Raw genomic sequence first — 19390 nt, 5'->3', positions numbered from 1 at the left:
TTATAAGTGGGCCAAAAGAGCAACTGCATTAAGAATCTTTCCTGTTTTTAGATTCTTAAAACATCTTTCATTCTCAACACATTCAGGTAAAGGTGGTAATATGAGCCCCTACTTTCTTTTTTGTAAATAATATTTTTTTTATTTTTACCAAATTATTTGTGTTGGACTTCAACTAGAACATTAAGTGAATATATTTATAAATAATGCAGTCAATTAATTAAACATAAAGTGAAATCAAAATTCAAAACAAGACGTTTAGTTAAAAAGATGTCTGTGCTGATATTATGTGCCCCTAAAGTAAATACATGACAAAGAGTGTTAAAAATGATATTCATACAAAAATATCCTATATGAAAATTGTATTTATTAATTACAAAACTTTAATAGTGTAAACAAGGTGAAAACAAACAGAAAATATTTTATGGTCTGCAAAAGTTACAAACACACATCTTTTTCAGCCCCAGCACAATCATTGTGTGCCCACATTTCACACATCATGCAGTGGATCCTCAGTTCTCCTCGATGATCGGCTGAATGAAGTCCTACACAAAACATAGAGGGCGTATGCTCATCTCCGGGATTATCAACTCCCACAGGCATTTCCAAAACTGACTCTCCGGAATTGACAGAGTCCGATTCATCTGAGTCCTTGTCTTTGAAAATTTTCCGTTTTACAGACTTGACAGTGTTTTTTTTCTTTGTTGCAGACTGGATTTTTTCCTTTTCTCTGATTCTTCTTTTTTAGCGTCAGTCAATTTCTTTTTTTCCGCTGCTTCTAGCAGAGCATTTTTGTAGGGTAATGATGTAATCAGAGCAGCTATTGACGGTTTCGATCCTTTGTTTGAAACCTTTTTCTTAGGTTTGGGCACAGGCCATATATCCTTTGGTAACACAGCAGTTGTTGAGCCTCATTGTTTTCCACATTCACCGGATGGACCTGCAAGGTCTAGGTCTTGATAGATGTGATGGGTTGTTGGTGGGCCTCGGTCTCGGGCGGGTTATCCTCATTTAGACTTTGAATAATCTCTTCAGGATCATCGACGTCCTCCTCTGAGTGTTCAAAGTTGTGTACCGTTTGAGGCTGTGTCGGCTTTCTCTTTCTTGCTTGCAGTAGGGTTTCCATGTCGAATGTCTCTTAAGATGATGGTGCAAAGTCTGCACCAGTGAAGACATTCCTGTTGCATGGATACAATCCAGTTGTTTTAAACCCATTCACAGCTATCGATCCTGTCTGGCAAGCTAAGTATGCTTGTCCTAGAAGCTCCGCAATGTCATAGGATCCCACTTGTTTATCTCCATGTCGAATATACCAGCGTATTTGTTCACTGTAGTGGTGTTTCAGTGGCCCCAAGAATGACTTGTCTAACGGTTGTAGCTTATGTGAAGTGTGTGGGGGCAAACTAATGATTGATACGAAGTTATCCCTCACAACATTCACAATATCTATGTTTTTTGTGTGGGAGTTGTGACCATCAAGGATCAGAAGTACAGGATCTTCTTTTGTTGGCTTAGTCTTCTCAATAAAATGGCATAGCCAGTCTGTAAACAGGTTTGATTGTATCCACCCTGAAGGGTGGCACCTACCAATCACCCCTGGTGGAGCACCTTCCATAAGCAAATCTGTCATGTTTTCCTTGGAAAAATTAACATGGGCGGAATGAAAGTGCCCCCTGCACTCATGCAACAGATGACAGTCACAAGAGAGCCTTTCAGCTGAGCTAAGAGCTTCCACTTGTCTCTTTCCCCGTAAACCAATTACTCTGGGAATTTTACTCTGAACCACAGATATCCCTTTCTCGTAACATTGAAAACTCTGTCGGCTGGGTATTTGTGTTTCCTATACTAAGCTTCTAAGGTATCGAAGCAATTGTTTACTGCCTCTTTACTGAATCCATTTGCCCTTGAAAATGAAGTTGCTGAAGGTTTCAATACAGATAATACATCCTTGTGCCGTCTCATAAAGTGGTCGAACCAAGCCCTAACAGCCAACCCCTGTGTTTTGAACGGAATTTTGATCCCGTTTCTTACACATATTTGGTAAGCTATTCTGCAAACATCTTGTCTGGTGAGACTATAAAACTTGCTCTCCATCTGAAGCAGGTACTCAACAAGCTCAATTTCCAGCTGGTCTCCCATTATAGTTTTCCTTCCCAGACGAGTGGCAGCTGCTTCTTCTGGTGGCTTGTCACCTCGAGCAAGTCTTTTTGCAGAGTCGGTCTTGGGACAGAAAATTTCTAGGAAGACTTTTTCAATCCCATTTCTTTGTTCCTAATCGCATTTATTGCCATGACCATGTCATCGGTATTCCATTTTTTTCTTTTAACCCTTCCCACGCGGGAAACGTGGTAAATAAATTGTAGTTAATAAATTTAATTGTATTGTAGTTCCCGTGGAATCCGCTAGAGTTCAAGGGAGTGTTGAATACTTGTTCCGAAAAGCAGATGTTACAGTTTGAACCTCATTGGCTCGTCACAGTGGTGGGAGGGCGTGACTTTGTCCCTCGTGGCGTGATTTAGCCTCAGTCTGCGGCGAACCATTACACGGTAAACGGATATTTCCCAGCACGGCATATTTTAGTGTTTAACACTGTTTTGCCATATTTCCTTATTTACTGTTCGTGTTCCTGTTGTATTTAGCATTATATTATCTTTTTATTTTGTTATTACTTTATTTGTTGTGTCGTTATAGGCCTATATTGTTATATGCAATGGCGTGTCCTGACGATTTTTTGTAAAATTTTAAAATTTGTTAAAAAATATAGGGGTCTGATTATTTTGTGATACTGTATTATTATTTATTCGTAATAGCCACCACTAACTAAAAAAAATATTAGTGTTGGTAAAATGTAAAAAAAATTGTAAAGTTAATTACACGTTATGAGTCAAAATTAAAAGATAAATTTCGCGTGGGAAGGGTTAAGTTTAGGTGCCTTGCTTAAACTCTTTCGTGGCATCTGAAACAATAAAAGTAGGAACACAAGTTGTAGTGCATGTAAATATGGGGCTCATATACCAGGCACAGAAGGGGGCTCATATTACCAACATCGCCATATTAAATGTCCTCCTTCCATACATAATCTATCTTTGTTACTGTCTGAATTATTTATCACCCACAATAAATTAAAGCTTAGATTACTACTCTATTAGATTACTTAGCCTATTAGAGTTAATGCAATCGAATAGTAATCATAATTAATGGGTAAAAAGTATGTTTTAAAGTTTCTTAGTTGAAGTAAATACGAACACCTGTTGCAAACATCAACTGAACCAGAGTGCTCTAGCGGCCTAAAAAGGAACTTAATACAGTGTTTGCTTTATGACCAGATGTATTGGGGGCTCATAATACCTACAGAGCTCATATTACCACCTTAACCTCTACCAACTAAAGAATAATAAGTTGTGCTAAAAAATAAATTACAGTTGTACACAGTCTCTGTATAGAAAGTGATTTAGTCATAGTTTATTGCATTGATCTGTCAAACGATTCAACCACAAGAAATTGTGGCCGGGTGGTCTGAAACACCCGGGATATGTAATGAGGTGCACAGCTCCATTGAATATTACAAAGTTGCTGAGTTGCAATGATCTGATTACGGTGCCCAAAATATCTGGACAATTCTTGTCCACACTAAAATGAAATTAAATGTTGTTTGAAAAAATAACTAGTCAAGAATATCTCAGATGAATAGAAAATCATCTTTTAGTTAATTAAATTTTCTTTATAATTCAGACGTTTAAATTGTTGTATTAATGTGCATGTATCTGTAAGAATGTGTGTCTAATTATTTTAAAATTAATTATTTAAAAAACAAAAATTATGTTCAGCAGGATTGGCTCAACAATAAATAGATAAGTTTAATTTCTCTTTCTTCTTCAGCAACTGCTATAACTAAAATTTAGGTATTTTTATCTTTTTGGAGAAAGAAATCCCTTCCTGAGTTCCGATATAGGATTGCCAGATTTTCTTCAACCCTTGTCTTCAGTTGTTCTCAGCTGGCCTGCTAAATGTTCTTTCTTCATGCCTCCTGTGTCTCAAACTGTATTTAACTAACTATTGACAAATAGCTTTTTCATTGAGTGTGTTTTGTTTTGGATAAGTTTCCTGAAAGTTATGTGATGCTGCACACTAAGAAATGAAATAAACTTAATGTGTGAAAGTTGCACTTGGTCTATCAGCCAGAATGGTGGGACACTATGTCAAGAATTTTTTAGTGCATATCAAGGTCAAAAGATTGCCTTATCATACATATTTATTTTATTTTAACTTTGGGAGTACTAAGTTGATGGTATTGTTTTGAGGCATTTTTTAAACATCTCTACATAGTAGGATATGAGTAACTTATACAATGATCTTAAAGTTATTGTTTTATGTAATTGTAATGATTTTATGTTCCAGAATAGAAAAGATCTGTTTATAAATATGTCATTTGTGGAAGAAACTATAATGATGATTACTGAGGAAGCTCCATTAATTTTTCTAGTAAGCCTCACTTCACTTGTGATGATGGGTCTACAAATACTATTCTCCAGGCTAATGATGGTAAGACTTGTCAGACCAGATTTCTGTGGTTTCTACTCACTTAGTTACTGACAACTTAAGGACTTCAAATGTTTTTATGCTGAACTTATTAAAACTATTCATATAATTTTTGCAAGTATGTTTAACATGAGTATTTTAGGTTATGAAATGATGACAGAAACTTTTATTCAGTATTTTAAAATTATTTAATTGCAAGTGAATTTTGACAACTCTGGAGTAAATACAGTTAATATACTTAAAGTGTAGAACGAAAGATTTTATATGGCACACATTTTTTTATAAAAACCTTTACACAATATATAGCACTATATAACCACCCTAAGCAGTCAAACACAACCTCACCTAGGTTAAATTCTTGTATAATTTTTTTGTATCATTTTGACATTCTAAAATTAACTTTTAAGTATTATATGTTCTTTATAAGCTTGAACATATTTATATTATTTGGGATTATTATTTAAAACTTAACTCTGAATCTAATGTTTATCAGTAAAATTTGCATGCCCATATAACAATAGGCCCTTAAGATTTGAAGCTGAGATATATGCTGTTAACAGAGAACCAATTTCCATTATTGTAATATATACGTTTGTTTAATTCAATGAAGAAAGTTCACATAAGTAAGAAGTGTACTTTTAACCAAGTTATATTTTGTGAAAGTTGATGTGGCTATAGCAATAAAAAGGTTAAAATAGAATTTTTCCTTAAGTATATTTTACCAGACAAAGTATTATTTCATTCGCTGTGGCTATATGGCCAGCTGTAGATTAGACAGACGGGCGATGAGTGGTGACATCAACCGTGACGTAACGAAAGAGCAGCCATAACTGTCACCTTTACACCACTGCCTTAGAAATATAAAAAACACAATTTTTAAGACTATTTTATTAATTGCATATTATGCATTGGTAATGTATTGAACGGTAATTTAACAAAAGTGTACGTTTAAATAAATTAAAAAGAAGAAATATACAACTAACAATTAACCATGTACCAGAATCTACACTTCGTAGTTTATTAAGATATAGTTTTGTTTCTCACAATTTTTCTGGAATTTTTCAATGAATAGTCATTAAGAGGAATCATAATTAATTATAAATAATTTTTATCATATTAAATATATATGTCATTAAATAGCATAAAATAACTGGAACATTTGTTTTATTTACTAATAACACTCAAATGGTTATGATTTCATTGTATATTGTATGTAAGTGATAAGAGGGAAATCAGTCTCTCGTCTTGGGCTATTTTGAAAATTAATTCTTAAATTTACCGATTAAAAATAGTTTTATTATTAATCACTTATGTATTATCGGACTAAGTTCTTATAGAAGGGATCTTGGTACAGTTTAAAGTATATAGCATACAGTCTACATCACTACCTAACTTTTCTAATGTTTTCGGCAAAATACTGTCAGTTATACAAACGTCTGGATGAGTCAGACAGATGTAAAGTAACACTTAAACTGGAACTTGAAATGTTTTACATCAATGTATAATTCTCATTCATTGTTATAAAACACAGGGATGTGTCATTACGATAACAGATAGGATTATCTGGAAAAGTTGGCTTCTTATAAGAAAGAATTTTAAGCTGTTAACCTACCATAAAAAGAAGCCTGAATATTTTCATTAAGATGTGACTGGCCAAAAACGGAAAATTGCGTTAAAGCAATAACAGTCTAGAGAACGTTATAAGAATTGTATACGACATCTCAACGAAATAGTAACTGATGGCATCTCACACCCAGCACAACTACTGTCGTAGATTTAATATATTTAACGTGGATGATACAGACAGCTCTTTTCATTACCACAATCCCTTCCGCTTTCCCATTACTGTACAATAAATCTCGGGGACTGATGTTCCTCAAACTCAAAATTCTTATTTAACAAAAATCGATCATGAAAATTCCTAAAATTGACTCTAAATATGAAACTTGAATTATTAATTATAATAAGGAGAGGCAATCTAAAATAAAGCCGTAGAATGCATTATAAGACAATTATTAAAATGGAATTAACTGAGAACTTACAATATTTATTAACTTAAAAAAATGAGTAAAAATAAGTAATTCACTTAATAGAGTTGTAAGAGGGATTGGACGTAAGTTACCAATACGGTATAATACTGTTACTAAAATGAATAATTTACAATGTCAAATCTCATCATTAATTACCAAATGAATGATATTTATTATACACCACAATAAAGTGCTAGAGCTACTTCAAAACCTTGACGTCCCAGTCTGTGACGTCATAGTCGTTCCCGTTCTTTGAAACCAAGACCGGTGACCGGGCATATAGCCACTCCGTATTTCATTGCCAATCAAAAGAGAAAGTCATAAAAAAGTCCAGTCAAATAGTGATCCTATCCTTTTTGCTGAGGTCATTTCACTTTTATGTTCATTTTTCTTAAGATGGGTTTTAAGTTATAAAAAAGTAACCTATGAAAAATATTATCATTTAATATTGTAAACATTTACAATATTATATGGTAATATTTTTCACATTTTTTATTCCTTATATTTTTCCCCACTAAAACCACTCTTAGTTTTTTTCCATTAAATTACTCTTGTCTATCATAAGTTTCTAGTTTATACATTTTTAAAGTTGAAATTTCTTGGAAAAACTTCAGAAACTGGTACATAATTTTGAACTTCTCAACATAAAAACTGGAAATTATTGTTTGTATGTCCAAACGCAGACATAAAAGCTCTACTGGTTAGTTTGTGATTAACTTTCGAAGTGTTTAAAACACCAAATAATAAATTGTTGATGGGTCTCACTTTTATAGCTTGAATCACTTAGAACTATCTATCAGACATGTATTAATGAAAGTAAATCAGTTAGCCAAGGACCGACAATTTGGCTGAACTTGATGACTAACTTTCTTGGGTGATAGTGATACAACTATTATTTTATCTTTTATCTGACAAGTGGTTTTATCAGCACTTGTAAGGTTAAAATATATTAGTTATACTTTGAACAAGTAGGCCTAGCGCTGTAATTTTTAACTAAGCTATTATTGTTATTCTTTGTTTCAGTTTGTGTTAAAAAAGTTGGAGTTTTCTTCATATGACACGAATTTTGTGATCAAAGTTGCCTACCAACTTTGTTTTGTATTGATGAGCAGTATCACCATAATATGTATGGTGGACACGTCTTTTGCCGACCTACTCTATCCAACAATAGCAGGCAGTATGAATCTCCAGACACAGTTTGATGTGTGTAAGAAGCAGAAACAAGTTGAATCTGCAATGAAGATTTCCATTATTCATTTGGCATATTGTATCTCCTCAATCGTCATGGACATAATTAACATGTCCATGACCATGGAGACATTGAGGATGACAATTATGTGTGCCTGTATTGTCACTACAACCTATGCAAAGTAAGTTTTTATACATTAGATGCAAGACTCTAATCATTTTTGTTATTGCTCATAGTTAGCACTATTTAAGCTCTTTAGTATTAAATATTTTAGCTTAAAATATTTTGTATTTTTAAACTTCACTTAATCGAAAATGTTTTATGACTGTACAAAACTTGTACATCAACAAACATCTACCAAATGAGTGTAGAGACGTCAGACTTTTGATCTATTAGTGTTGGTTCACTGGCTCTCCTTCATATTCTGTTTCACAAAATCCTTGCTCAGCCCTACACGAGAATGGGCAGAATAAGGTAAAAAATGAATCAGCTTAAACTCATTTTATTAATCCTCCAAGTGGTAAGATTCGATATATTAGATGCTGCACTAAGAGGAAGGAGAACTGGAGCTAACCTCAACATTCACATTGAATCAACTTTTCCCACCATAATTACGTTATGTATAGAACATCTTCGGTATTATTATGCATAGTTTTGTCTAATGGTGGATGCCGTTCATAAGATAGCTTTATAAATTAAGTACTTTATTGGCCATGCTGCTGCTGTACAGTCAATCTTTTTTGTTTGGTTGTGCAGGTGCCCACTATTCGGACTGTTTGTCTTGCTAATATCAAATAGAAGCTCATTATGGCAATTGATGAGTAAAGGATGCATTCTCATCGGGCGTTACACAGATTCAGAAATATTAGCCCATTTTTCTGTGGGTTTTTTTATGTACTATGGTGTTATATGGTAAGTAAAACATTTGTATTTTTACACACTTAATGTACTTTTTTGTAACTGTTCTCATAGCTATGTAGCAAATATTATTCAGAAAGTGATGATTTGATATTTTAATAACCCTCCAACTGATGACCGATGTCACAGACGTTCATCAATACCGCTTGTTAACTGATAAAGACAGCACAACTGTTGGTCAACTTTCTGCTATAATTACGCGAAAACCATTTAAGTTATAAAGATGCACAAAGAAAAAAACCAGTGTATCATTCTGGATGTTTCTTATTATCAGTCGGAGGGTTAAAGAATCTTGGGTATCTAAAAATCAGTTTATGATATTTAGTATTAAAACTAGTTTATTTATCCTATATTAGTGTACTTATATACAGTAGAAGCCCAGTTAACTGACCACTTACGAAACCACAACTTGGTCTGATAAAGGAAAAGTTCATTTAAACGAAAATTACCACTACACAATTCCTTAGGCTATAAAATATCAATACAAGCCTAATGTTATTGGCAGCTGTTAATATTTATTTATTTGCAAGTTTGTATTAAAAAATTGCAAAAAAATACCTTTTTTAATAGACATTATTTACATCATTTTTCAGCACATTAATTAGGATTGATCTAATTGTTTTTTTAAATTATTATAAGTAGTTAAAAAAATAACAATCTCTAGGTAGAAATGGCAATAGTCCATGCTCATTTAATTTCTCTAAAATTACAAAATAAAAACTACTTAATGTAGAGACATTGTAAATAAGTACTTTTTTGTATCTGGTAAATAAACTATAGACAATGCTACAACCAGCTGTTTACAACACTGTTAAATTGCTGATGCTTCATTAACACACCACGGGAGGTTTAATTTTTGTTTTATAATTATATGCATGCACACACAGGTTCAAGCAGATTAGGTGTCCCAACTATAACAAAAGAATGATTAAAGCTAACACAAAATATAGCCCTCTTGCTTCCTAAATCATTGACAGAAAATCTATTTAAAATAGTTTTCATCAATTTTACGTACAGTGTGAGTGCATATCAAAATTGATCTCAGGTTTCAATCTAAAAATTTTCAAATGTCAAACTGAAGAGTTAATTATTTTTCCATAAAATATCACTTTTTGGGAATCATGGTCATCGTTGATTGACTTATCTGAAGTGCACGTTCTCCTTGATCCAATAATGCAAATTGTGACTATTGATATCATCGTTACTTTGAAAACAGGCTTCATCACATCATAAAACATTCTGCAAACTTGCCCCTATCACTATTATTGTTTAATTAGTTGTTTTAATTTGAGCCAAAATGGCAAAATTCATTTACCTCCATCTAATTCCCGATGTATATGAATGCATTAATGATGCATTTAGAAACATTGTTAGAATGGAAGAAATTTTAAAAACTTTCAGCAGTACTTATAAGGCTTATAAAGAAATTTTATTATAGAAATTCATATGCCATATAGACTAATAGGACACATTGCAAATTTGTAGATTTCATTGTAAAGGTATTCCATGTTTTGTAAACCACAATTTTTATTCATATACACCCATTGTATTAGATATAATATTTCAGAAAAAAGTTTTAAACATTTTTGCAGAAATGATTTTGTTTGCAAGAGACTTGTCCAATGAATTTTTTTAATGTGAAGGTTATAATTTACAATTTATAGACTAATATAGCTAAATGTCAAACTAACAGTTGTTACAAGATTACCAACATTACATTATTTAACTTGAAAAACACTTGGGAAATCTCTTATGAAATCAATTTAGTAGTTATCCATTAGAATACAGCACAATAAAAATCCCAAAACAATTTTGTGTGGCCAGTATATCTGGGCCATATGGGCATTCACAGAATTTTATACTTTCCAATGGTTCTGCCCATCCAAGGTGTAAGGACCAATAATACAAAAATAATTCCAAACTTACAGAGAACTAGCTAAGGCTAGTATGCTAACGCAAAGGTTTAAGTAATCAATGTGTCCTTTATAAAGAAAAATCTATTATTTATTTTTACTAATAAATACTTGGAAGAGTTAGATGGTTAACAGTGTTTTTACGAATACAAGCTCTATATCTACTATTAAATTTTCTTGCATTTACAGCCTCAACTTCTGAAAAAAGACTTACCATAGCTTTTTAACATTTTGTGCTTTGTTTTAGGCTCTTATCATTCCTTGCACAAATACCAGTGTTCCTGACACACAACAAACCAGTCTTCAATGAGTTTAATCTCCTGATTATGATACAATGTCTTGTGATTACGTATGTGATTGTTTCTTTGTTTGAAGGCGTAAGTAATTTTTAAACATTTGTTTTACAATATATAATTGTTAGTGTTTAGTTTGTTTTAAATTTATATTTAGTTTTACATTTATATTAACATAATCCTTTCAATAATGAACCATTCTTAACCCTTTTCCTCGACATTGAATTTATATGACTGTCCCTTTCAACTCTCTGGGTCACACCGGGTGGTTATGGCTGTTCTCTTGGTCAGGTCATTGATTTATGTCCCTCAGCTTAGCGGTTCACACTTTTTTCCAATTCAGCTCGCTGGACCACCAATTGTGCCCAATGTATTGTGCAGTTTTATAATTATTTTTTTTTACAACCTGTCGAGCGTTGCTGGAAAGTGCTGTATGTAACCTATTAGCAGAAGTCTGAATTGTGTCTATATTTCACAACAAGGCTCTAATATCACAATAATCATTATTTTATCCATTTCATTTGCACGTGCAAATACCATTGTGGATGCAATAGTGTACACTCTCATTTCATTTCAATATTAGTGCATGTATACAGTCCAGTGATAAGTATATAATGGGATCCTGCAGTGAACCTGTTAATAATCCCCTTCTAAACATTTGGTATAGCATAAAAATCATGAATTAAAAAGAACTTTTATGAACCAAGTTTATAATATAGTATCCCAATGAAAGGAGTAGCTGTTAAAATGATTTAATATAGGTACTTAAACATTTTCATTCATTCATCTTACATTATAAAATAATACTGTATATTGGCAGTATGAATAACAAAACATTACTTTAAAATGATCATTGCAAATCTTATGTATACTAAGTAAAACAAAAGTAATGTTAGAGGCTTACAGATGTACAATGAAATTTTTTTTACGGTTTATACAAAGAGAGAATGTAAAAGAGAGTGTATGTTTCGAGAGTTGGCAAATCACAATAGCACAAATTTTACCCTGATTCATCAGTGTCCATGTTTTCTGGTCAATCTAATGGGCAGTTCACACAAAGCTTGAGCTCAGTGTGCTCACAGAGACTGTAGATTGTACATCGTGCACATTTAACTATGGGTTTTCTACTTTGTTTACATTGTCTATGACTAGTTCCTTCCTTAGGAAACTTTTAGCGTGTTTAGTATATCAAAACAACACTAAAAATATAAAAAATCTTAAATTTGCATGTGAAACCTAAGTGAGTCAGAAAAAATAAAGGTTTCCATAAGAAATTTCACAGTTGACTGCTATTAAAAAATAGCAGCCGAGTTTCACAATTTTAAACAATGTAATTTAATAAACATAAAAAATAAGACAAAGTTCCCAATTAAAAATGTATTGTAAAATTAACACTTTCTGAGATCCTAATGGTGGAAACTTTTAGTTAACTCTTTGAACCCCAGGCGACGTAATATCGTCACCATGGTATATGCGTTTAATACATATTTATGATTATTTTAGTAAAATACTAATTTTTGTTAGTAATATAGTGTATTTAAAATAACATTTATGCTCAAAAAAATATATACCTACTCTTTGTTGCTACAGCTGTATTTGTTTACAAAGCGGTCTAATGTTACGTATATTGTCTTTGTGCGTGTGAATTGAGTTAAATGTAATTGAGGATTGTTTTTAGTCACTTTCTCTTTAGTTTTAATCTTATAATAATAATCAGTACTGTGAACAATGAGTGACAACATTGTAAATCACCCGAGTGAATTGGACAGACAACTGGATGTTGACCTATCAGATGACGATTGGTCTGACGTCTCATCAATTTTCAGTGATGACACTGATGTTGATCCTACCTATAGGCCAACTATCTCGGACTCAGATGACGAAGAAATGCCATTTAGTCAGCTATCTACTTCTCGCGGTAACGCCGCCGCTAGGCCTACTCCAGACAATGACCAACCGGCGTCAGTGAGATCGCGGTTGCAAAATCTTTATCTTTAGAGATATCAATATAATTGTTTTTGTACATACATAAAACTAAATTTAGAAAAATAAAATGTGGGCGCCCATGGTAAAAAAATTTCTTATTTTTGAATTACAAAATCTTAAAATCTATTTTTTTACCTAAAAATCTATAAACATATTATATTTTAAAGTTATTTTAACGTTGTTAAACAATTTTTTATGCTTCGGACTAAAATTTGTCTGTGTATACAATTTCATTCTGGACATTTTGGTGTGTAATACAAGACAATATCATAAAAAATAGCAAAAATATTAATTTTTTACGAACAGTATGCAATACAGCTGTTTCTGCTCCGGGGATTCTCTGTAGTTCTTAGGGTCAAATGGTTTTGGTACGTTTTTCCCACCATCAATATTTTGGTCTGGGGTTCAAAGGGTTAATCACCCTCTATACTATTAGAGTATGTTTATTGTTTTTGGTTATTATTTATTACTTTTATTGTTTGTATGTATTATGACTATTTATTTACATTGTTAACACAATTGTATTTTTACAGCCATGTTCACGAATGGTAATTGCTTATGTATCCAATGCTCCTGATGAGGAAAAAAACCTAATATTCTTCCTATTTGGAACTAATTTAACACCCAGGTATGTAAAAAATATTATAAATATAATCCTGGCAAACACTAGCTGGTAATGAAGTATTGGGGATGTTTTTTAAGTGGTTGGCATTGGATATTTAGTATAAAGTAAGTGAATGTCAAGACAAGGCATAGATTGTCAAACCCCGATTTTCACAGATCAAAAAGTGCTTTTAATATTAATTTATCAATGGAGCATATGTATAGTTATAAGTAAAAACTATACAACAAAGAAATATTTTTCATCAAAAATATTTTCTTGTTTATAAGGCAAGTAAAGTATAAACATTTTGTTGATGTGTTTAAAGTTATATCACGTAAAAAAGACTTAAAAGTCTTTTCTAAGAAAGATAACTTCCTAAAAACAAACTTTAATAAAAACAGAGATAATACAAATAATACTCTCTATAACTTGAGTATTTACTTCAATTTGGAAGGAAGTATTGATAAATGACTACACAAGAAATTAGTATATATACAGTATACACACACAAGTGTAGTGTTCTGAACACAATAAGCTCTGCATTTTATTTTATCAATCTGCTGCATGAGCTGAAAGTAGAACTAACTAAATTTTTTCAAGAGGTAGCTGCAGCTTTGGCTTCAATACCACCATTCCACACTGAACAGGAGTTTTTAATTTGGAGAAACAATAATTCTACACTGGACTAACATGACATTTATTTTATTATTATGTTCTCCTTAAAGGCACTGTACAATTTATTTATAGTTAATATTTATAAAAACTGTTAACAACAGATAATTATATTAAAGTTAGTTTACATTTTGTCTATTTTTCATTTTTAGAAGGACTTGCAGTGTGTCTGAATCCTTCAGACTAGACACAGGAAGGAGAAATTCGAGAGCATTTATGCAAATTATCAGAAGTAAGTAAAAGAGATGTCTCAAGTGATCACTAATTACAGCAATATTAGATAGATTGGTTACTAGAAGTCAAATTCTAGGACAATGTACATACACTTAAATTTAATTTTGATTTGTATACCTTCATTTTATGTGAATTCAACCCTTAAAATGCTAGACATATATTTATTTTGCATCCTTAAATTTTCATCCCTTTAACCCGTAGCAGAGCAATTGCATCAAACCACCCGATTTTTTTCATTATAAACAGCACATGGTAATAAACTCAACCAAAACAATAAAATGCTAAATTAGTTGCTGTTGTGAAAACGGATGAGAAAAATATTACATCAGTGGGTGTACATAGCAGAGAAGAAATTAAGATGATTCTTACATACAACTGCAACCTATAGAATAATTACAAACTTTTTCAGAAAAGAAAAGAAAGACAGTTGTCAAAAATATTCAGTAGGCTAGTAATAAAGCTGACGCTATCTAAAAGACATTATTGGAACTATTTCAAGGTAAAACTAAAAACATATCTCTTTTGAGACCTGGGCTCATTGCTATACCTAGCTATCACATGACAATATATTTTCCAGTGATCTGCAACTCGGCTCATATCACATTTTGATATTTAAGTTTATTAATAAATTGATAAGATACAATGTAGCAATTTCAGTGGCACTGAAACTCGAATAAAAAAATTCTAAATAACTAAAACAATGGGATTTATCTATCACTATTGTGTTAATGAGTTGATTTCGTTTTATTTCAATATACTTTTTAAATGTGTAAGAAATAATATTTAATTATATACTTATATACTTTATTTATATTATAAATAAAGTAGTAGTCTCTCATAAAAAAGATACTGACGTTATTTATGAAGTTAATGGTATATGTTATACATTTATTGATGCAAATGAATTACATTATACATGAACATTTGTTGTAGCAATGGTAGGTTCAGGTGCGTACAGAAAAATTCTTCCAAATCAATTTTATAGTAGTATATAAAAACCTAATATTGACATCAATTCCATAATTACCTATAATAATAATGTACAGGATGAGCTTTTTTATTTTATTAACCTTTAATACTTAAAATATTTAATTGTTAGTTGAATTAACTACATAAATCATTATTAAGTATTATATATTCCATGTTTATGGGCATTTTGATAACACCTAAAATAACAAATGGAACACAAGTATCTTATTGTTAATGACTTAAAGTAGAAACGGGATGCGAGTAAACTTGTAAAATATTTTTGCATACATACATGAAAAAGTAATCAGTTCCGGTTCCCTCTCCTACTTGGATTTGTAAATAGAGTTGTTGGATGGATCTTTTTGCTGGTGTAATAGGCGGAACAATTGGTTTTAAGATATGTATTTTCCCCATACATCTTAACCCTGTTAGCGCCAAGCCAATTGGGCAAGTCACGTTGTATGACGCCAGAGTTTCTGGTCCGGATCGTCCCGTTGAGCACCGGGCCTTTGATACGGGGTACGTCGCAGTAGCGCCAGGCGAATTCAGCACTTTTTACTCGTGTACACATAAACAGTCATAGTTTTGTATCTTTGGTGATAAAATTATGTTTTTTACTTTGTTTATTTCGTTATTAGTAGGTGTATGTTTATGTATACGCACATTTAAGATATCTTGATTTAAAAGAATCGTTTTGATAAGATAAATGTGAATTTTTAAAATCATGTTTCAATTTTTTTACTTTAAGTTATTAGAAGTACATGGAAAAATTTTGTATATGAGAAAATTTCTATATTATATTAAAGTACATGTATTTAGTAATGCGATGTTTAAGTTTGGAAAAATAACAATACAATTTCACAAATATATATATATATATATATTTCTTATAAAACAAAGTATAAAAACTACTTTTGCCATCAAAGGAATTGATCCCTTGGTTTTTGAATTTTAAGAATATTGTAGATTACAAATGTGTTTTAATTATATTAATAAAACTTATCCTACAATATTTAAAACATAAGGTACTATTGAAAATGATTTGGTTAAAAAATATTATATGAAAAATTGAAATCCTTTAACGTAAGAAGGAAGATTAATATTGTATACCTATAATAACGAGTTCTTATAATCATGTTAACAAAAATAATCTACTGTTAGGAAAAACAAATGGTACAATTGATAAATAAGGCTAAAAGAGCTGTAAACTATAAAATAACAAAAATAATCTACTGTTAGGAAAAACAAATGGTACAATTGATAAATAAGGCTAAAAGAGCTGTAAACTATAAAATATAATAATAAACTAAAACAGACTATGTGCATCCTCCGGGTGCATCTCCACCACCTCTTCCTGTCAGCTTGTCAGCAGACAGTGACTCAATGACCTCAACATAACATCATAGCAAGTGAAAGGTTTGTAGATGTTTAGTTTATATAAAACATAAGAATTCAGGACCATCCATCCAATAATGTTAAAAATAACTTTTTTCCAGGGTTTGAGGGATTTACGCTTGTCTAAATAAGTATATAACATTTGGTTGGTCCCGTCAATTCCTCTCATTCCCATGTTATATTGATGTATATTGATGATCATCGGCTTAGTTTTGATAATAAGTCTCCTGTTTCTGTTAACTGTATATCTAACAGTTTTTGCTTCACAGTTGGTCGACATAACAATAAATTGTGATTTGTTGGAGCAGTAGGACGTGTCGTGTGGCAACCAGTGCCACTGTCTTCTAAATAATGCAATTTTATTCACCATTTAAACTTAACACAGTAATGAAAATATAATAAATCAAGAATATTCTTGAAGCAAATATTGGTTTGCAACAACTACATTGATTTTATATTAAAATTGGTCGGTAAATTGTCGTGCATTTAACGAAAATGTTGAGAGCCAATATAGTAGCCCTCGGCGCTCAAGGTCCAACCCTGCCTGAGCCAATATATTGGCCTATGGCGCTCCACCACCAAACTAGCTAGAGCCAATATATTGGCCCTTGGCGTTTCATGACTTGACCAGTAGGGCCAATATATTGGCCCTTGGCGCTAAAAGGGTTAACAGTATTAACGTAAACATACACATGCAAAATCTTCTCCATTTGGTGGCAAATTTCTGTAGTTTGAAATCATCAGTAGAACATAATTCTAACAAGAAAGGCAAACTAAGTATGTCTATATCGAAAGTTATGCAATACTTAATTTACGCCACCCATAACAAATAAAAGGTGTTCTAGCATCTAAATATTTATAAAGGTCATTTGAATGATAATGGACATTGTACAAAAAAAATTGAATGGTATAAGTTCAACTAGTGCGTGTCTCAATAATATATTCTGGCATCACCCAACAGCACATGTGTCTTCCTCAATCGGATAACTTTTACAAGCTCTGCTGTCTTTCTGCTGAAAAATTCCTGTCTTCAGCCAGGCATTGTAAACATTAAGAGGTTGACTTTCACAGATGGTTCAATAATGCTAAAGGATGTTATTGCACGTGGGACCTTTTGGTTTTATAAAACAAACAACAAAAATGATCAGCTCAAACAAAACAAACATGGAATGTTCTCAAAAGTCACCTGGAATCCTTGATTGGATAAAAGATACACTATTTTAAATTCTGTATTATAAATAAATAAGAAGGTATACCAGTGTTATAGGTACTTTCTTGTTTTGATTCCAATAACATTTTGTAACACTATGTAGGCAAAATCCTTGGTAAGAAATCAGATTATATTAGCCTACAAATTTAAATCTTACATGCAGTCTACTAATATATCATATGTTATTTTCAGCCTCAACGATTATGAGGCGTAAAGCCAGACAAGCCCGTCGAAGATTAGAGAGTAGAAGAAAGACTGAGGAAGCTGCAGCAATAGCCGCTGCCCAAGCTGCAGATTCTCGAGCACAAATGGCTATTAGAAGAGCAAAACATGTTGGAGCCCCGCGACTCTCCAAAAGATTTCTTAAAAGAACCTCTGCTCAACCAAGACCGGTGAGACTCTCTCAGATAGATTTTGTATCTACCACTGACATTCAAGATCCACAACCTGGACCTTCTTCTCAAGTCTCTCAGATGGATTTTGTATCTACCACTGACATTCAAGATCCACAACCTGGACCTTCTTCTCAAGTTGAGAGGATTCCACCACTGGATGAAGAGTAACTGTTACCACATCCAAATAAGTGTTAATAAGGAATGTATTATTTGATAAGAAACTGTCTGTGTAAGTCACCAGTCTTGTCAGTCATTCACAGCCACATACAGAACTTTATTATTTATTGTATATGTAAAAAGTGTTTCTGTTATGTAGTAAATGTTATCTTGCATTTTAGTTTAGACCTCACGTTGTCCTACTTATTGTGTGTGTTCCATTCAAATCATTTACCAATTTTAGTAATGGAAATAATCAACAGGGTATCGTGGCTACAGGTCAAAACAAAACCCAGCTGTGCCAGAAGATTTTTTATATTCCTATTTCATTGTAAAATTTAAATTTTCAATATTATTTCCTATTTCAATATTAAATTTTATCTTTTAAAATGTGTGGGAGTTATATTTTTTGATGTTGTAATGTAATGTTTGTGTTTATGTTATGTGATGTTCAATATCTTATAATTTAGTTAATTTCAAAGACTTCATGTATTCTTAATGTTCTGATTTGTAATATAACTCAATTTACTAATATCTTATAATTTAGTTCATTTAAAAGACTCCATGTATTCTTAATGTTCTGATTTCTAATATAACTCAATTTACTAATATCTTATAATTTAGTTCATTTAAAAGACTTCATGTATTCTTAATGTTCTGATTTCTAATATAACTCAAAGTACTAATATCTTATAATTTAGTTAATTTAAAAGACTTTGTGTATTCTTAATGTTCTGATTTCTAATATAACTCAATATGACTAACACTGTTGTAAAATGTAAATAAAGTTACTTAAAAAATAATAACAAAATGTTTATTACATGATTTACCACCCATGTAACCCAAATAATCAGCAGTATGTTGCGGCCACAGGTCGAAAGAAAGCCAAT

At 31.9% G+C, this 19390-nt stretch overlaps 1 protein-coding gene across 1 annotated transcript; it reads left to right on the top strand.

Moving 5' to 3' along the window:
- The first annotated feature begins 1657 nt into the window (after window positions 1-1657).
- On the top strand, window positions 1658-18512 carry LOC124369438. Its single transcript, XM_046827443.1, has 8 exons — window positions 1658-1693; window positions 4396-4539; window positions 7590-7936; window positions 8512-8667; window positions 10834-10963; window positions 13399-13493; window positions 14294-14373; window positions 18142-18512. The coding sequence occupies exons 1-8, from the start codon at window positions 1658-1660 to the stop codon at window positions 18510-18512; spliced, it is 1359 nt and encodes a 452-aa protein (XP_046683399.1).
- The last annotated feature ends 878 nt before the right edge of the window (window positions 18513-19390 follow it).

This window comes from Homalodisca vitripennis, chromosome X, assembly GCF_021130785.1.
Source record: "Homalodisca vitripennis isolate AUS2020 chromosome X, UT_GWSS_2.1, whole genome shotgun sequence".
NCBI lineage: Eukaryota > Metazoa > Arthropoda > Insecta > Hemiptera > Cicadellidae > Homalodisca > Homalodisca vitripennis.
This window is presented reverse-complemented; position numbering and strand designations above follow the sequence as displayed.